The 18,927-nt window shown below is 64.2% G+C and overlaps 1 protein-coding gene and 1 long non-coding RNA gene across 5 annotated transcripts; one reads left to right on the top strand and one right to left on the bottom strand.

The window, feature by feature from the left end:
* Positions 1-75: 75 nt before the first annotated feature.
* Positions 76-16,478, top strand: SLC44A2 (solute carrier family 44 member 2 (CTL2 blood group)). Of its 4 annotated transcripts, none has more exons than XM_064499390.1 (22): positions 76-234; positions 3,646-3,694; positions 3,842-3,915; positions 3,988-4,072; positions 4,278-4,362; positions 4,517-4,639; positions 4,775-4,835; positions 4,941-5,064; positions 5,335-5,418; positions 6,012-6,124; positions 6,325-6,456; positions 6,585-6,684; positions 6,793-6,885; positions 7,139-7,223; positions 7,585-7,847; positions 7,959-8,053; positions 8,577-8,680; positions 9,070-9,143; positions 9,379-9,449; positions 9,669-9,757; positions 11,082-11,166; positions 12,010-12,430. In XM_064499390.1, exons 1-22 carry the CDS (start codon positions 189-191, stop codon positions 12,129-12,131), a joined length of 2,157 nt encoding a protein of 718 aa, XP_064355460.1. In that variant the 5' UTR covers positions 76-188; the 3' UTR covers positions 12,132-12,430. The 4 variants fall into 4 exon arrangements, with proteins under 4 accessions (XP_064355460.1, XP_064355461.1, XP_064355463.1 ...); XM_064499391.1 differs by lacking the exon at positions 12,010-12,430 and adding an exon at positions 13,371-16,478 and having other exon boundaries at positions 77-234; XM_064499393.1 differs by lacking the exons at positions 76-234; positions 12,010-12,430 and adding exons at positions 2,261-2,401; positions 13,371-16,478.
* A 247-nt stretch (positions 16,479-16,725) lies between these two features.
* On the bottom strand, positions 16,726-18,646 carry LOC135323994 (uncharacterized). The gene is made up of 2 exons (XR_010385431.1): positions 17,649-18,646; positions 16,726-17,091 (listed from the first exon to the last, which is right to left on the bottom strand). It is a non-coding gene; the product is annotated as an uncharacterized LOC135323994 (long non-coding RNA).
* Positions 18,647-18,927: the final 281 nt, after the last annotated feature.

Raw genomic sequence — 18,927 nt, 5'->3', positions numbered from 1 at the left:
TGCGGATGGAGGGGGCTGGGCAGCGCCCGGACGCCTGGGCCCCGCAGGCCGCGGCGGGGCGGGGCGGCGGGGCCCGGCCCCGGGGGTGGGAGGCGGCGCGGTCCCGCCCCGGTGGCACGGAGCCGCAGGCGGCGCCCGGTGGGAGCGGCGGCGGCGGCGGGGCCCGGAGCGCCCGGAGCGCCCCCGCCATGGACGAGGAGGCGCCGGGCCGCAAGGACCCGGGCGGCGCTTACGGTACCGGCCGGGCCCCGCGCGGGGGGGCGGGGGCGGGCGCGGCGCTCGGCGGCCCTTTGTCCCCGGCGGCGGCCCGGGGTCCCCTCCCCGCGCCCGCGGCCCCTCTGCCCGGGGCCCCCCCCGGGGTCCCATCCCTCCCGCCGGGGGTCCCATCCCTGCACCCGCATCCTTCCCGGGTCCCCCTGGACCGCATCCCTCCTCCTGGGGCTCCCTGGACCACATCCCTCCTGCCGGGCATCCCCACGGACCCGCATCCTTCCCGGGTCCCCCTGGACTGCATCCCTCCTGCCGGGCATCCCCACGGACCCGCATCCTTCCCGGGTCCCCCTGGACCACATCCCTCCCGGGTCCTCCCGACCCGCATCCCTCCTGGCGGGGATCCCCCCTGGACCGCATCCCTCCTGGCGGGAGTCCCCACAGACCCGCATCCCTCCTGGGGCTCCCTGGACCGCATCCCTCCTGCCGGGAGTCCCCACGGACCCGCATCCCTCCCAGATCCCCCTGGACCGCATCCCTCCTGCCGGGGGTCCCATCCCCAGACCCCCACCCCTCCTGGGGTCCCCTCCCTCCCACCCGGGGGTCCCCTCCCTGCATCCCCATCCCCCCCAGTGCCCCCTCCCAGTCCCCATCCTGCCCGGAGACCCCCGTTGCCGGTGTCAGTCCGGTTGGGGGTCCCCGGCACGCGCTGCTGGGGGTCCCGGGTTTGGGGACCGCCTGGCCCTGCCCCAGCCGGGCACCCCGGTATCCGGGGCCGGGCTCGGCCGGGCTCCCTTCCCGGGCCTGGCGGGGGTCGCGCAGCCCCCGCCGTGCCCGGAGCATCCAGTGCGTCAAGGCCCGGCCGGCTCCGGCCTCCGCCTGCCTCGCGCCCGGGGCCTCTCCCGCTCCGCCAGCGCCGGGCAGGCGGCTCCGCGGGGACGGGGGGGTCTGCCCTCCTCCCGGCTTTCCACCGGCTCTGGCTGGGGACGGACCCCGGCCTCGACGGCACGTGAGTGACCGGCTGCCCGCGGGAACCAGCCTCGGCGCCTCCCTCGCCCGCGGGAACGGGCCGGCCCCGGGGATGCTCCGGGCTCTGTGGCGGCACCGGGACCCTCGGGGTGTCCTGGTCCCCCGTGGCGGCAGCCCCGACCCCGGAGAGGGGCCACGGCGCTTCCCAGGCCCGGGCGGCACCGGCGGCGGAGACCGCGGGAACCAGGGGTGGCCCGTTCCCGCACCCATTCCCGTTCCCATTCCCATTCCCGCACCACGGGGCTGCTCCGGCCTTCGTCCCAGGCCAACGTTTCACGGATGCGGAGCCGGTCCCGGTGCTCTCCCTCCACCCCGGGGCAGCTCGGCGCTGCTTGGGCCCATCCGGCTCCGGGCTCCGGCTGCGGAAACCCGGAGCAACGGCCGGAGCCGGGCGCCGTCGCCCCCGTTCGCCCCCAGCGAGGAGGAGGAGGAGGAGGAGGAGGAGGAGGAGGAGGCCGCGCTGCTCCGCGCTGGCACCCAACGGGCTCCCCTGGGTTTGGCTCGGCCCAAAGGGACCGTTGCCGTCTCCGTCGCCGGCGGCTCCCGCGGGAAGGCCGCTTCGTGCCAGCAGGACCGCACCGGCCCCGGCGCCGGGCCGTGGTTTCTATTCCCGACCGCCGGCCCCGGCGCCCGGCGAGATATTTATTTACGGGCTAAATATAGCGGGGACGGAGCGGGGTGGGGACGGCCGGGAATGAAAAGCCCTGTGTGTCGGGCGGCCGTAAACACGCGGGGGCCGCGGCGAAGGGGGCCGCGGCGAAGGGGGCCGTGGTCGGCGCTTTCCCACCGCGGAGCCGCGGTCGCAGAGCCCGGGCGAAGCTCGGTGCCTCGCAGGGAGGAAGTCGCCCGCTCGCGCTGCCGTTTGGGGAAAAAGCCGCCGGAAAGCGGGGCGCGGAGGAGGGGGAGGCCGGCGCCCGCCCCGGGGGCTCGGCCGGGCCGCGGTGCCGCCTGTAAAGGCGTTTGCGGGCGCTGTTGGCGCGGCGTCGGCGCGGCGCGGCCCGGCACGCCCAGCACGGGCGCGCGCAGGAATGCGCGTGTGCCGGGTCCGGCCGGCTCGCTGCACCGCGCACGGCAGCGGCAGCGGCAGCGTCCCGGCCGCGCAGGCAGAGCCGCCCGCCCACCGGCATGGCCGGGCACGCGGAGCACTACTACGGCAAGCACGGTGAGGCCGGCGGCGCGGGAGAGCCCTCCTCTTCCTCCCCGGGGAGGCCGAAGGCAGCGGCTGGCTTGGCGGCAGAGCAGAGATCGAAAACAAGATAAGGGGGGGGAGAAAACAAGATAAGGGGGGGGAAGCAAGGAGCGGCGTTTTTCCCGCTGTCCTTTTCCGCCGGCGGCATCTCCAGCGTCTCCGGCACCTGTGCAACCTGCCCGGGCGCGGGAGGTGCCGGCGGATCGGGGCGACGGCTCCGGCCGGCGCTGGGCTGGGCCACGTCCTGCCCGGCCGCGTTAGTCACCGCGCTCGGCTCGGCCGGGCTGGGCCGGATGCCCGTTTTCCCGGGTGCTCTTCCGAGATTAGGAGCCGGGAGGCCCCGGCCGGGAGCGCGGGGGTGCGGAGCCTCCGGCGGTGCGGCCGGGCGCTCGGCTCCGCGGGAAAACGCCGGCTGCTCCGCAAACCTGCCGCCGGAGCCGGTGCCGCCCGGCTGAGACCGGCCGCGCTCGTGACGGCGATGGCCGGAGCCCCGTCCCCGGGGAACGCGGGCGCGGAGCTGGCCCGAATCCCACCCTACAAACAAAGCGGGGAAACGGCTCGCTGCTGCGGGACGAGGCGGCCGGCGGCGGGGGGGGGGCAGCTCGCTTCGGGGCCCTTTGCCCGTGCCAGCCCTGCCCGGCTCCTCCGGGGCCCTCGGCGCGTTGCCGCCCGGCTGGTTTCCAGCCCCCGGGATCCACCTGCCCCTCGCCAGGGCCTCGCGCCGGGCCAGTCCCGCTGCGCTGCCGCCGGAGCGGCTTTGGGGACTTCCACTCCTCTGGAAAACTCCCGGGGCGGGATGCAAACAACTTTCAGAGAGAGCAGCTTGGAGAACGCCGTGGAAGCTTGTTTTCCAGCCGGATAATTGCTTCCACGCCTGGAAAACAGGCATTGCAAGGAGAAACATGGCACGCGGAGATCGTTTGCTCCGGATTCTCGTGCTCCACTGCCCCGGCCGCCCTGGGCGTCTCCGCGTCGCTTTGTTGCCTCCAGCAGCAGCATCGGAGCGGGGCGTGGGAGGAAAACCGGCCCGGAGGCTCCCGGGAGATCCCCGCACCCCGCCTGCGGCCCGGCCCGCTCCGGCGGCCGCCCCGGGATGGGGACCGGGACACCCCGCTCCCCCCCGGGCGCCCGGAGGCAGCTTTCCCGTGCCGGGGGGGCGGGGGGGGGGGCCGCCCGGCCGCTCTGCTCTCCCAGCACGTTCCCCCCCGTCTCCGCAGGGACGCCGCAGAAATATGACCCGACATTCAAAGGTCCCATTTACGACCGGTAAGAGGGGCCGCGTCGCTCTGGGCCGCTTTCCCGCGCGCCCCACGCGGCTCCCGTCCCCGGGCCGGCGGCTCCGGCAGCTCCGGTGGCTCCGGCGGCTCCGGCAGCTCCGAGCCCCGCTCACGTCCCGCCCGTCTCCCCGCGCAGCGGCTGCACCGACGTCGTCTGCTGCGTCCTGCTCGTCGTCGCCATCGTGGCCTACGTCGCCGTGGGCATCGTGGGTGCGTTTCGGGACGGGGCGGCGGGCCGGGGGGGGGGGGGGGCCGCGCCGTAACCCGGCCGCTTCCCCGCAGCCTGGACGCACGGAGACCCCCGGAAGGTGATTTACCCCACGGACAGCCGCGGGCAGTTCTGCGGGCAGCAGGGAACCGCCAACGAGTAGGTGCCTCCCTCCCTCCCTCCCTCCCGCCGGCAGCTGGGACGATGCCGCGGTGCTAACGAGCGGGGCCCCCCGCGCGCCCCCGGGCCCCGGCACATCCCCTTCCCCGCGCGCCCCGGCCCGACGCCGTGCAAGCCGAGCCGGGGGTGCCGGCGCCGGCGGTGACGCGTCCGTCCATCCGTCCGCCCGCCCGCCCGTCCGCAGGGACAAGCCCTTCCTCTTCTACTTCGACATCGTGAAGTGTGCCAGCCCGCTGGTGCTGCTGGAGCTGCAGTGCCCGACCACGCAGGTACCGCGCCCCTGCTTTCGGTGCGCCGGGGGCCTCCCGTGCCCGGAGCGGACCAAAACGGGGCGAAAAGCGGAACCGGGGGCGGCGGTGCAGACGGGGGGGGTCGGGGCGCGGGACCCCCCCGGACTCGCGCCCGCCGTGCTGCCGCCGGCAGATCTGCGTGAGCCGCTGCCCGGACCGGTTCCTCACCTACCTGGGCGCCCACGCCGCCGGCTCCGCCAGCGCCCTGCGCTACTACCAGCAGTTCTGCGTCCCCGGCTTCGCCGACCTGCACAAGGTGGGTGGGGGGTCTCCCGCCTCCCGGCGCGGCCGCTCCGGGGTGGCTTTGCCTCCTTCTGGCGTTTTCCCCTTTGCGCGTCGCGGCGGGTCCCGCCCGCGGACCGCTCTCCAGCTCGCCCGTGTCGCCCCCCAGGCTCCCCTCGAGGCGCTGAGGGACCGGGAGTGTCCGGCCATGCTCATCCCCAGCACGCCACGTAGGTCCGGGCGGCCCCGGCGCCGGCTCCCGCCGCCCCGCCGCGCCCCGAGCCGCGGCCGCCGGCCCGCGCGGCCCCGCTGACGCCCGCGCCCCTCTCGCGCAGTGGCCCGGCGGTGCTTCCCGGCCCTGCGGGCCCAGCAGGGCGTCCTCATGGTGGGCAACCAGACCACCTACGACGACGGCCGCGGGGCCCGGAGGAACGTCACCGAGCTGCTGGAAGGCGCCAAGTGAGTCGGCGGCCTTCCCCGCGGGGGGACCGCCTGCGCCGCCGTCGCCCCGGGCGCCGAAGTCTGCAAAAACCACCCTAGTATATTTTGCATATACATACACGTAGGCTACGGCGGGGACGCGGGCGCGTGCGGGGGAGCCGCCCGCCTGCAACGAGCTGCTCCGCCGTTGCTGCATCCCCGGCCGAAACCGCCGCCCGCTGCTTTCCCCTGCCGTCTGCTCCGTCTTATTGTCGGTTTGGCTTTTTCTATTTTTCTTTCTCGTTCCAGAAAAGCAAATGTGGTTCTGGAAGCGAGACAACTGGCCATGAAGATCTTTGAAGATTACACGGTTTCCTGGTACTGGATAATAATGTGAGCAGGGAGCTGCCCGGCTGCGCTGATGCACACGCCGCGCGGGGCCGCATTTGAGCAAACACTGGGCAAAGCTCGCGAATGACCCACAACGGTTGGGGTTTTGGTTCTGTTTGCTTTTTTAATCCTTTGCATGATTTCCCTGCAAAGTTACTAATAGCAAAAGGGTGGGAGGAGGCGTAAACAGAGACGGGAACAGAGCAGGCTGGAGCAACGACGTGGCTGGGATCTAGTCCCAGGCAAGGAGGGGATAAGCGGCAGCAGCTCCTGCTTGTTGAATCCCCTCCGTAAAACGAGCTCGTCCCCGGGAGACGAGCCGGCTCCTTGCAGATTTGGGCCTGCCCCGCTTTGCAGAGCAGGGAGGTCCGCAGGAATGAGGGAGGGCGAAGGCTCTTTAGGGGCTGCTTTATTTGGACTCCGTTCGCGCTGTGTCTGCTCTGCCGCTGATGGTTTCCATCCCTAAGGACGTCGCTCCGGCCTCGTCGTTAAAACTCGTTTGAGGAACGAGGAGGGGTTGCTGGGTTGGTGGGGAACGCCGCGGGAAGCGGCGGCCTCGCCGTGGTTTCCCGCGCGTGATGGCTCCGCTTTCGCAGAGGCCTGGTGATCGCCATGGTGGTCAGCTTCGTCTTCATCGTCCTGCTGCGGTACCTCGCCGGCATCATGGTCTGGGTGATGATCGTGATGGTGATCCTGGTGCTGGCGTACGGTGAGTGCCGACCGCAGCGTGCGGCACCTTCTCCTCGCTCCCGCGGGTCTTCAGTTGTCTGAAGCTTGAGCGGGACTTGCCCAAAGTCTATAGGCAACGTCCCCCGGGCTTGCTGCACCCGAACGTCGGCGGGACCAAGCACGGTGCCAACCTCTGGGTCTTTCAGCGCTAATACGACGGTTTTCTCCCTTTCGCCGCAGGAATCTTCCACTGTTACATGGAATATGATAAGCTGAAGGGGGAGGCCGGCTCCGACATCTCCCTGAAGGACCTGGGCTTCCAGACCGACCTCCGCGTCTACCTGCACCTGAGGCAGACCTGGCTGGCCTTCAGTGAGTCCCGGCCTCGCCCCGGCCCGCTGCGTCCGCCGCGCCGGCGGAGACCCGCGGCCTCTGCCGCGCTGCCTCCGGGCCGGGGAACCTGCGCGCGGCGCTCCCGGGACGTCCTTCCTCCCTTGCAGTGATCATCCTCTGCGTCGTGGAGGTGCTGGTCGTGCTGCTGCTCATCTTCCTCCGCAAGAGGATCCTCATCGCCATCGCGCTCATCAAGGAGGCCAGCAGGTGCCTGGGGCTGGGGCTCCGCTGCGAGGAGATGCCGCTCTGCTCGTGCCGGTTTCCCCACCGCCGCGAGGGTTTCCCTGGCTTTTGACGGTCCCCCCTTCCCTGCAGGGCCGTCGGCCACATCATGATGTCGCTGCTGTTTCCCCTGTGCACCTTCTTCCTGCTGTGCCTCTGCATCGCGTACTGGGCCAGCACCGCCGTGTATCCTCCTCCCGCGCCTGCCCCGGGCGGACCGGGGGTCTTCCAGGGTGCCAGGGCCGCTGTGCAGCGAGGGCTGCTTCTGTTTCCTAGCCGTCAGCTTCAGTCTCTAGCTCCAGCTTAAAAATAGGAAAAAACCAACAACAAACAGCGGAAAGGCCGTTGCAGAGAGGTGGCGAGAGCAGCTCTGCGCGGGATACGCCCCGTTCTGCTCTGGTTTTCACAAAATTGTGTCTCCTTAACTGCTGCTCTCTAGTTTCCTGTCGACCTCCAACGAGGCCGTCTACAAGGTGTTCAATGAGTCCGCGTGCCAATTTTCCGGGCAGACCTGCAACCCGGAGGTGAGGAAGTCCTGGGAGACTCCTAGTAATGCTGTGCTTAGTCTGTCAAGGATAAGGTAGTTCATTATATTGAGAGTATTTTGGTGGCTGTTCCAGCCTGCACATTCTTCCAGGTGGAAATTGTGGATTTCTGAGCTCATTTACATCAGGTTGTGATTTTCCCTCAAGCTGTCGTATGTACAAAGCTCATCTTTTAGCTGAGCAAGCGGCATATTCAGACAGAGCAAAAAACTAAACAACGTAATGTTTCCTGAAACTCGAGATCCAGGGATTGCTTTGGCTTGACCGAAAATCCTGCTAGCCGCCTTCCTCCACGGCTCTCGCCGCCGCCGCGTCTGAGTCTCGCTTACCTTCCCTGCAGACGTTCAACACGAGCAACGTCACCAAGGCGTGCCCGGACGCCCAGTGCCTCTTTGCGTTCTACGGGGGCGAGACGGCCTACCACAAATACCTCATCGTCTTCCAGTTCTACAACGTCTTCATGTTCTTCTGGTTGGCCAACTTTGTGATCGCGCTGGGCCAGGTCACGCTAGCCGGGGCCTTTGCCTCTTACTACTGGGCCTTCAAGAAGCCCGACGACATCCCCGCGTTCCCGCTCTTCTCCTCCTTCGGCCGCGCGCTCCGGTAAGCGCCGGGGGAGGCTCGCTACGGCGTTTCGCCTGGGTTGCGAACACCCGGCTTGGCTGCAGCCCCTTGACGTCTTCTGCTCCTAACCCGAGCGGTCTCCCGCGGCAGGTACCACACCGGCTCGCTCGCCTTCGGGTCCCTGATTCTCGCTATCGTCCAGGTCATCCGGGTCACTCTGGAGTATCTGGACCACAGGCTCAAAGGTACCTAAACGGGAACGGTTTTCGGATGAGCAAGGCTGGTCTCCAGTATTTCATTAGTATCAAAACATGACTAATCCAGAGGAGTGTTTTCAGTATTTAGGCAGAGAATTTCCCTTTTCCCTGGTCATCTCTTCCTCCGAGAGATGTTTCCCAGGGCAGACGCCAAGGTTCCCGGCTTGGCGGCCAGGCCAAGTCGACCGGCAGGTTCTGGGGCTCCGCGCAGGTGCCGGTAAAGTCTTGTCGTAGCCGCGTGGTGCCACAGACCCCGAAGCGTGAGCGCTCGGCAGAAGCGTGGGAGGAACACGCGGGGTTTTCCCGTCGCCTGTAAAAGCAGGGGCCTTCCAGGGAGCTCGGGAAGAGCAACGGCTCGGGAATATGCTCAGGGAGGCTGCGTGCGGAGGTGGGACGGGGGAGCGGGGCGTCTTTCCCCAGGGATTTTGGCATTCGCCAAGTTGCTTCTCAAAGAAAAGAGCCTTTCGTTCCGGCCTCTTACGCTCCGCTGTGTCCGGCCGTGTCCCTCCAGCTGCCGAGAACAGGTTCGCCAAGTTCCTCCTGGGCTGTCTGAAGTGCTGCTTCTGGTGCCTGGAGAAGTTCATCAAATTCCTGAACAGAAACGCGTATATCATGGTAAGAACCTCCCGTCGGCAGGGCCAAAAGGCAGCGACGGGGCGGTCTCGGCATACCTGGAGGTTCTGAAACGGTGTTGAGAGTGGCGTCTCTGCATTTTGGCGTTTCCCTGCTGTTTCACTGGAAAATCTTGTCCTTAGCTGGCTCAGACCTTCTTGTCCTTAGCTGGCTTGGACCCTCTCGGAGACCCTGGGCAGGCTCAGCTTTAGGTGTCCGCAGTTTGGACACTGTCAGCGGAGAAGGAGGCACTTCTGGGGCGTGATTTATCCAGCTATTTAGACTTGTACTTAAAGATGAGATTAATTGTCTCCGAGTAAGAAACGGGTGCAACAAATTCTCTGCAAGGCCGTTTCTCTTCTCTCCGTGCCTTCCTCTGTGATCCCCTCTAGATTGCCGTCTACGGCACCAACTTCTGCACTTCTGCCAGGAACGCCTTCTTCCTGCTGATGAGGAACATCATTAGGTAAGACCCTGGCAAGCGCGAGGCCTCTGCTTCTGGGAGACTGGCGTAAGGGGAACTTATTCGTTGCCAGCGATAGCGCAGATGCCTGCGCCGCTCGTCTGGGCTGGCTGCAGCCCATCGAGTTTTGCATCAAGCCGTGGGGTTTCGCTGGGGGCAAACGCGTGCGTCTCCCTCCTCCTCCTCCCACCCTGCTTTCTGAGCCGAGGGCGGGTGCTCATCCCTCTTTTGTTTCTAGGGTGGCCGTTTTAGATAAAGTCACGGATTTCCTGTTTTTCCTCGGGAAGCTCCTCATCGTGGGCAGCGTCGGTGAGTGTTTGGGGCTGCCAGCTTCTCCTTGGGGCTGGTCTGCCGCAGCCCCCTCGCGCAGCCCAGACGAACCTTCCCAAAACCTCTCGTCTCTTCGCCCCTTCGGAATAAACCATCCCTTTCCCTTAGTGCTGTTTTACGTCTCCGTCCCCCCACCCATTTCCTGCCCTTTTCCTTCGGCCTGGTTTCCTGAGCTGTTGGCGTTATTATGTTTCCTAGGAATCCTCGCCTTCTTTTTCTTCACCCATCGAATAAAACTGGTTCAAGACACGGCACCATCCCTGAATTACTACTGGGTCCCTATTCTGGTGAGCCGCTTTCTCAGCTCCTGGTGAATTTAGAGGTGACAGGGGAAATTAAAAACCACTCGGCGCTTCTCTACAAGGCCTTGAGGAAATGCTCCTGCCATGCCCCTGCTGAAGGGCCGCCTTCGCGAAGGCGTTTTCGCCATTCCCGTTGAAACGGGCCTTTGTTCGGCCGGAGAGGCGGCTCTGCCGAAGGGACGGAGCCGGCCGGCCTGGCCTCCCTCCAGGGCTGCTGCTGGGACCTCCTGGCCCTGGCTGGGCTGCTCTGCGCTGCCCATCCTCATCCTCCCCCAGGGCTGCTGGGACCTTCTGGCCCTGCTTGGGCTGCTCTGCGCTGCCCGTCCTCATCCTCCCCCAGGGCTGCTGGGACCTTCTGGCCCTGCTTGGGCTGCTCTGCGCTGCCCGTCCTCATCCTCCCCCAGGGCTGCTGGGACCTCCTGGCCCTGGCTGGGCTGCTCTGCGCTGCCCGTCCTCATCCTCCCCCAGGGCTGCTGGGACCTCCTGGCCCTGCTTGGGCTGCTCTGCGCTGCCCGTCCTCATCCTCCCCCAGGGCTGCTGGGACCTTCTGGCCCTGCTTGGGCTGCTCTGCGCTGCCCATCCTCATCCTCCCCCAGGGCTGCTGGGACCTCCTGGCCCTGGCTGGGCTGCTCTGCGCTGCCCATCCTCATCCTCCCCCAGGGCTGCTGGGACCTTCTGGCCCTGCTTGGGCTGCTCTGCGCTGCCCATCCTCATCCTCCCCCAGGGCTGCTGGGACCTCCTGGCCCTGGCTGGGCTGCTCTGCGCTGCCCATCCTCATCCTCCCCCAGGGCTGCTGGGACCTCCTGGCCCTGCTTGGGCTGCTCTGCGCTGCCCATCCTCATCCTCCCCCAGGGCTGCTGGGACCTCCTGGCCCTGGCTGGGCTGCTCTGCGCTGCCCGTCCTCATCCTCCCCCAGGGCTGCTGGGACCTCCTGGTCCTGCTTGGGCTGCTCTGCGCTGCCCATCCTCATCCTCCCCCAGGGCTGCTGGGACCTCCTGGCCCTGGCTGGGCTGCTCTGCGCTGCCCGTCCTCATCCTCCCCCAGGGCTGCTGGGACCTCCTGGTCTTGCTTGGGCTGCTCTGCGCTGCCCGTCCTCATCCTCCCCCAGGGCTGCTGGGACCTCCTGGCCCTGGCTGGGCTGCTCTGCGCTGCCCGTCCATCCGTCCCTGCTCGCTTCTCCTCCCGCCTGGGAGGATTCGGGATTCAGCAGCTCTTCTCGTTGCCGTTAACGGGGCCAGGGTTTCTGCAGCGCCTTGCGTTCCTTGCAGAAGCCTGGTCAGAAAGCGTGACGGCGCGATTTCTCTTGCAGACGGTGATCGTGGGCTCCTATCTCATCGCGCACGGGTTCTTCAGCGTGTACGGCATGTGCGTGGACACGCTCTTCCTCTGCTTCTGTGAGTATCCGCCCCGAGGGACGCGCATCCGCCGCGCAGCCCTTCGTTGCAGCCTCGGAGCGCCGGCGCGGGGCCGGGGCTCGCTCGGGGCTTGCAGCTCCGCGTCCTCCGCGGGGCCGCTTCCTTCGTCAGCGCGTGACGTCTGCTCATGAGCGAGCAGAGCAGACCCGCGGGGACGCCTCGCTTTCCGTTTCCCTGCTGCTGAAGCGCTGCGTTTCCCCCGCGGCTTGGGCTTTTCCCGGGCGTCCCGTAGCTCCCGTCTCCCCTCGCCTTGTGCATCGCCGCCGTTTATTGACGGATGTCTCTCCCCGCGCGAGCGCAATGCCGACGGCAGCGGCCAGCGCCGGGGGCTCTGCCAGGGCCGGGACTTGCTCCAACCCCCCGGGGCCCTTGGGGGGAATTGCCAGGTCCCGGGGGCTGCGCGCCTCCGCTCCCGCGCACAAAACCGGCGCCGATGGTTTTTAAGCCTGATGCGTTTCTGAGGGCTGCAAGAACCAACCCTTCTGCTCTAACTGCGAGGTTTTCTTCCACTTTTTCCTCCCGCCGGCTCCTCTTGCGTTCTCACAAACACCTCCTTTCCCTTCTGCCTGCCGCGGTGGAAACCCGTGGCCTGTCGTTAGGTCTCCTGCAGCCTCCTGTTCTCTCTGCTTTGGTGCTTTGGTCTCGGTGGGATCTAACTGCAACTAACGTCAATTTTCCTCTCTTTTTTCCTTTCCTTTTTTCCCCCTGGTGCCTCCCTTCACTCGTTATCCTCCTCTCTCGCCCTTGCTGTGCCTTTCCCCGGCTCCTCTGCTGCTCTTTCTTCGCCCTGTCGTGGCCGCTTCCTCCCGGGGTTGCGGAAAGGCGAAGATCTGGAGAGGAACGATGGATCCCCCGAGAGGCCCTACTACATGTCCCCAGAGCTGAGCGAGATCCTGCTGAAGGGCAGCCCAGAGCCCTCCAAAGGCGCCGAGAGCCACGGCTAGGGCTGCCGCCACGGGGGCCGGCGCGCGGCCGCCCGGCAGGTCCCACCCGCGTGGCCTCCTCCGAGGCGCAGGTTTCCCGCGGGACGTCCTTCGGCCGCGGGTACCGGCGTCCCAGGACCGGCCGCGGTGCCAAGCCCGTCTCCCTGCCCGGTAGCGAATGTTCCCGTGTCCAAAGAGGAGCTGCCCGGCGCCAGCGCGGTCCCGCCTGCCCCGCGTGCCGGCCGCCCCGGGTGCCTTTGCACACGCGGGCGCCGACGTGTAGCTTTGTTGTGCTTTCGAGTAGAGATCTTTGCCCCTGCTCAGCAGCTGTAAAACAAGGGCGCGGGGGCCGTCGTGCAGCGCCCTGCGCCGCTCCGCCTTCGGGAGTGAGCGGGGGCGAGAGCCAGACGACCAGCCTGCCCCGGGCGCAGCTCCGCTCTGCTCCGCGTCCTGCCCACGGGAAACGCGCCGCTTTCCTCCCTCCTCCTCTACGCAAAACCCGTCGGCATTCCCGCGGATTTCTTTACGAGCCGCCATACACTTCGCTTTTAAGCCTGTTGCGTCAGCAGCGCCTTAGCCGTAAACCGGAGCGCGCCCTTGTCACGGCCGACGACTCGTAGCCGCCATCCCCTCGCGCCGCCGTCTCGGGAGAGCGGGAAGGGATCCCGGCGGGGCGGCTCCCGCGACCCCCCCGGCCGCTGGGAAGCCGGGAGCATCCCTGGCGCCAGGCCCGCTGCTCACGGGGTGGGAGAGCGAAGGGCAGCGGTGCATTAACCCGGCGGCTCCCGCGTCGGGGTTGGGTTACGGCAACGCTGCGGCTAGAGAAATCGGGCAAAAAATCTAAGGTTTGGCTCAGAGGCAGTTTGCGAGGCTCACAGCCCCTAAAACAGGGGCTTGCAGAACGCAGCCTGGATCCTCACCGCGTTTCCCCTCTTCGTGTGCCGGGGGGATAAAGACCTGAAAAGCCCCTGCTCTCGGCGGCTCGGTCGCACGCGAGCGGCGTGGTCGTTGCCGCTCTCGCATCCCCCGCCGCGCGCGGAGATCCCGTCCTTCGAGCGCCGGCCCTTCCCCAGCGCTCGGGGGCTTTGTCGGTGGACTCGGCGCTTCGTGGGCTTTTCCCGGCCGCGGCTTTCCTCCGACTTCTCCTGGGAGCGGCCGCTTTGCTTCGGGCGGCCTTACGGGAATCGCCGACGCGGCGCCCGGCGCCCGGCCCGGCGCGCCGTGACCCCCCTGCGCGCGGGGGCAATTCTCTCGTTGCAGTGGAAGACCTGGAGCGTAACGACGGCTCGGCCGAGAAGCCCTACTTTATGTCGTCCGACCTGAAGAAGCTCCTGAAGAAGAGCAACCAGGGTCAGAAGGACGCGTAGCGCTTCCTTCCCCTTCCCGCGCCTCCCTTCCCACTCCCACTCTTGGAGCAGAGCCGCGCGGACAACGTACGGCCCGAGCGCCTCTGTCCGGCACGGAAACGCTGTGAACGGCACCCGAACTGCAGCCTCCGCCGCCCGACCGGCACGGCAGCCCAGGCGGGCGAGGGGCCCCGGAGCGGCACGGGGAGGGCGTTTTAACCAGGTTTTGCTCTTTTCTCACCTCAGAGGAACCGATTACTGTAAAGTGAAATTACTAAATCCGGTTATATTGGTTTAGGGGAAAAAAAAGGTGCCCTTGCCTCGCCCGTTAAAAGCGAGCTGCGCCGAATTGCCGCCCGGTGCTCGGCCGAGTCCGGAGGCTGCGGTGACGGCGGGCGGGTTCGAGCCGGCAGCTCTAAGCAGTGGGTTTCACCTCCTCGCGCTTGCGGCCCCCGAGATGTTGTAGTGAAGCTGCTGATTCCTACACAGGGAATTTAAAAGCACTGATAGTAGGCTTGCTTTCCTTGCCACGTTTTGGAGGCTTCTTAGGGAGCTGTTCTGGGGTTTTGCTGATCGCGGGTTAGAAAACTAATTCTTCTGGGGATCTGTCGATTAACGTTCCCGCACCCGGGTGTGAACGGTGGAGGCGGAAGGGAAATCACTGGTGAGGGACCGAGACTTGTGCGGTGCAGGACGGTGCCAAACATCCAGCCAAACAGCTGGAAGCCGAGTAGTCGGGTGCGATGGGGGTGGACGGACGGATGCTCTGTGTGTTTGTGTCTTTCTGAAATGACCGAGAGCCTAGAAGCTGCTTCTGCCAATTCCCCTGGGAAAAAAAAATCCTGCATTGTATAAAATCATTTTTTTTTAATTGCAATTTTGCAATAAAAAGTCCCTAACAGGCAAAATGCGGTTAGCTAATTGTGTTTGGCGACGCGAAGGATTTATGCCCCCCCGATGCATGGTCAAGGAGTGACGTGCACAGCCTTTCCCAACAACCGAGTTCATTAACATAATTTTAGAGAAGCCAAATGACCAGCAAGCGAGGTCGCCTTGTTCGCGGCTGCCACGGCGCTCTCGACTTGTAGCTCGCCGGTGTTTCCGGGAGGAAGGTCCGGCTCCGCGGCAGATTTCATGGAGGAAAAGGAGGTTTTGGGGCAGTTTGCAGGAGGCTGGACCAGTCTGACCGCCCGGCATCACGGATCGGACACCCGCTCGGGGAGGCCGGCGGTCTCGGGAGGCAGCGTGGGGTCATAGGTACCTCTTCGTTCCAAATTAAAAAGTGCAAAAACTCCTTATTGCAGATGGTCGAATTCGGTCAGCCATGCGCAACTTTAATCAGTGCTAAAGGATATATTTTGCTTTTTATACGTATTTCTAGTAGCCTCTAGACCCCCGTAGTATTTTTGTAAGATACAGGAAATGTTTTATATCGGAACTGTTAAATGTTTGGGGTTTTGTATATTTTGTTTATTAGCTGTTTGCCATCAGTTTGAGCACTGTGCAGGCCTGCGATGCTGCTCGCAGCTCACCGCCTCAGCCGTTTCACCGGTGATGCCTTTCAGTACCGCATTCGTGACGGATTTTTAAATATATATACGCTCTGGTGCGTCTGTAACATCCTAAGATTTAACTTCTGCCTCACTTACTGCCTTCTTTGGGCTGCGTACTCCGAATATTACGTATTGCAAAGTTACAGTACCACTAACTTCTTTCAGAGCTTGTCGCGGGAGTGGGAGGATTTCCGCATTTATTAGAGATAAAAAGCAGTAGTTGGTTTCAGCACCTTTTCCCTCGGTGTAACACAGGCCCCTGCGCGCGAGCTGGTCCGAGGCTAAGTGGGAGCAGATCGAAAAGGAATAAGCGTTAAAAAGGAGACGCGGCCAGGAGATGAGCAGGAACAGTTACGGGAACGTGCTGGGTTTAGAGCTGCGCCAGCACCTCCCAGAAAGGGCTCGCAAAGTGTTTTCCGCGGCGTGATGTTGGTCCTGGGTTTTTTTCTTCCCTTCTCTGACATTTTTGTGTAGCTTTTGATTATTTTTTTCCCCTAACTGTCTGCAGTTTTAGTGTAGAGGGTGAGTTTTGCTGCTTGCTCCTTGACTGTAGCTGTTGTCTTTTTATATCAAGCTTCTTTGGCTGCGGAAATGCCGTCCGAAACAGCTGATCTGGGGAGGACCTCCCTAACTCTGACATTTACTTCCATAAACAGTTAATATCCAGTGTAGATGTTTAGGTCGAGAAACGTAAAGGTTGAAAAAGAGTATAAGTGTGCAAGGAAAAGCTATTCTTTTTGGCTGGGACATGTTGCTGCCCCTGCCGGATTCTGGGTAAATTTGGAATTTAAGGAGCAGAATTAGGGAATCCCGATGCTCTTTCCTGATGAAAAAGTCGAAGCAACAGCCAGAAACCGTTCCGGCTCACGGCTGCGCTCACGGAGAGCCCTGTCTTGTAAGGCAAAATAGCAAATCTTCCATTAAATGAGTTTTTTGGGAAAATCTTCACAGAATCGCGCGGGTGAAAAAAGCCCGGAGTCACTTCCGCGCGCTGGCAGGATTCTGGTGCCCAGCAGGGCTTTACTCGACGGCTTCCAGTGTTTCTGTCTGGAAGCGCGGACAGATCCGGCCGATCCGTGTGCATGGGAGCGCTGCTCCCTCCGCCCCAGCTACGTGTTTTAAGCCATTGTTTGTCTTTAAGAACGATTACTCTCTTTTCTGCCTTACGCGATACTCCTTTCGCCCCGTGAACCATGCATGCTCCTCTTTACTCCCCGAAATCGGGCAGGAGTGATCCCGCCACGGCAAACCGCCACCGCTGAGACCTGCGGGGCTGATGTCCCACGAAAACGCTCCTTCCCCCTTTTTAATGTATTTCTCAGAGGCATTAACTGCCCTCACTATGCACTGGGGCGCCTATGCAAACACAGAGCTCTCGCCGGGACGTACGTGTGTTTCCCAATGTCGTGCGCGGTAGTTGTATCCATGTCAGCATTCCAACCACAAATAAAGTGCCTATTTAGACCTCATTTCCGCCGAGCAGTTCCTTCGGGTTCGCAGACGCTGCATCACCTTCCCTCCCGGGCTCCGATGCGCAGAACGGCTGGGGGGGAAGGGGCCTCTGGGGACCCCTCGTCCGCCCCCCTGCCCGGAGCAGAGCCACCCTTTTCACGAGAAAGAGGTACAACCAGGAGATTAGTATTGCTTGAATTCTGTAAAGCTTCTGGATTTTTAAAGGGGAGGGTGAAAAGACGGGGCAATATTAAGGCCTTGATCTTTTTTTTTTAATTTTTATTAAAATAATTTTAATTTTTATTAAAAAAAGAGGTTCAGCCAAATCTGAGTGATGGAGAAGAAAGAAATACACAAGAAAGACACAAAAGAAAGAAACACACAAGGCGCACACGCAACCTATCCCTAGTTCTGTGCTGCGTGGAGCCGGCCAGGGCCGCTGGGCACCTCGGATGCACCGAGCGGTGCCAGGCTCCGATCCGGGCGCTTCGGCGAGGCTCTCCGCGGTGCCGGGACGCGGGGGTGTCTCGCCGCGCTGCAGGGCTCCAGCCCGATCTGGTCAGGAAAGGTAAAGCGCATTTCCATACGAGTGATCACGCGGTGAAACCTGCCAGGCGTGATGTTTTCTTTCTGCAAAACAGGTAGCGGTAGTTAGTTCCTGTTCAGCACGGCCCGCTTAAAATGTGGCTTCTGCCAAAAGCAGCATCAGCCTCCGCAGCGTTTCTCATGCGTTCTGTTCAGTGGTGCAGAACAGCCGGAGAAAAAGCAGCGCGCGGCTCTGTGGGTACTACCGATACAGCTGGCCGTCACCCGAAATAAGGCTGTTAAATTTGCTTCGGCACACACCTTAACACATGACTTCCTATTTTCAGTTTGGGGTTTCGGTAACTCTCTTTTTTTGAATAGGCACAAGATACTGTCAAGCAACCTTAGAGCCACATGGGACGGCGCTCTTGATCGTTAACCTACTAAGTTTAATGGACTTTTCTCTTAAGGAGCTAATGTTCGTTTGGACGGTTGTGACTGTTCGGGCTTACAGCTGAGTTAACAAAAGTAAAAGCTGTTTTTGAGCTCGTTCCCTGCTGCGCTGCAGTGGGGGAAGGAACTCGCTGACAAGGCAGGAGAAGGAGACCATGGGCGCGTTCCGCCTCCCCGAGTTTCAGGCCAGGTTAATTACGGTAACGTACAAGTATGTAACCAGGGGCTGCTCATCTCTTGCGCGTCCCCGCCGTGCAGCGCGGGGCTCCTGCACGCAGTTCCTGTCCCGTCACACCACCAGCGAGGAAGACGCCTCTCCCGGCCGGCTGGCACCCTCTGCCGCTGCGCAAACACATCGCAGCCCGCCGCCGCGGGGAGGGACGGTCCCCTTGGCGCCGAGCTGCGCCTCATCGCTCCTCTGTTTGCTTCTTTTCTTAAAAAGGGCGGAATTGTGTGCAACCAGGGGATCTTGATAAAGGCGGGCTGTAACTCTTTGCCTGGGTGCAGATTTCTGCAGGCCGCAGGTAAGAAGTGTCCCTGGAGCTAGCTGCAAAACACCGCAGCCACTCTTGCTGCACATGCGGACCACGGCTTGGCCTGTCGCCCCGTTGGCCCAGCTCAGCTCGTCTCCCCAAAACTCCACGGGTGATTCAAAGCGATGAGGCGCTGGCCGCAAAGCCTAGTTAACCTGGAAAGCGCGGCGGGCAACGGGGTAAGCGTGCAGCGGAGAAGGTGGAGGGATCTTCAGGCTGTTCTCCACCGCTCTGACCGCGGTGGCTCCTGCTTGGTAGCGTGACACAGGCGAGCACCACCAGCACGTCTAACTTTGTTCCCCACGTTTGGGACACCCGAGTCACGGAGACCCTCACACAGTGCCGGGCCGGCCTGCAGGGCAGCTGCCCGCCAGCAAAGCCCCCTGGTCCTCTTCCCCTCAGAACCAGACTTTTCCTTTCCCTCTTGCTCCCAGCCTGGAAAAACGGGGAGGTAACAAGATGTGACCCCCCCTCAGGGCGCCGCGATCCCGTCAGGGCGTCGTGATCCCCCTCAGGACACCTCGATGTCCCTCAAGGTGCCACGATCCCCCTCGAGGCTCCTTGATCCCCTTAGGGTGCCTCGATCCCCCTTGAGGCGCCATGCTCCCCTCAGGGTGCCTTGATGCCCCTCAGGGCGCCTCGATCCCCCTCAGGGCGCCTCGGTCCTCTCGGGGCACCGTGACCCCCCCAGGGCTCCTCGATCCCCCTTGAGGCGCCATGCTCCCCTCAGGGCGCCTCGATCCCCCTCAGGAGGCCTCGATCCTCTCGGGGCACCGTGACCCCCCCAGGGCGCCTCGATCCCCCTCAGGGCGCCTCCATCCCCCCAGGCGCCGCGCTCCCGCCACCCCGCCCCTCCCCGCGCCTGCGCAGACGCGCGCCGCCGTCGCCGCGCGCGCGGGGCGCCGAGGGCGGAGCAGCGCCGCGTAGCCGCAACGTCGCGACGTCAGCGCCCCCC

The sequence above is a fragment of the Dromaius novaehollandiae genome, chromosome 33 (genome assembly GCF_036370855.1).
Source record: "Dromaius novaehollandiae isolate bDroNov1 chromosome 33, bDroNov1.hap1, whole genome shotgun sequence".
Taxonomy (NCBI): Eukaryota; Metazoa; Chordata; class Aves; order Casuariiformes; family Dromaiidae; genus Dromaius; species Dromaius novaehollandiae.
Note: the sequence above shows the minus strand (reverse complement) of the source record. Positions and strands in the feature narration are given on the sequence as shown.

Bases quoted from the DNA above. Each gene is read 5' to 3' on its own strand.
- SLC44A2 (XM_064499390.1), top strand. From the start codon at position 189: ATGGACGAGGAGGCGCCGGGCCGCAAGGACCCGGGCGGCGCTTACG. The intron at 4,640-4,774 runs GTGGGTGGGGGG...GTCGCCCCCCAG, and splicing joins GCTTCGCCGACCTGCACAAG to GCTCCCCTCGAGGCGCTGAG. The intron at 4,836-4,940 runs GTAGGTCCGGGC...CCTCTCGCGCAG, and splicing joins GCTCATCCCCAGCACGCCAC to TGGCCCGGCGGTGCTTCCCG.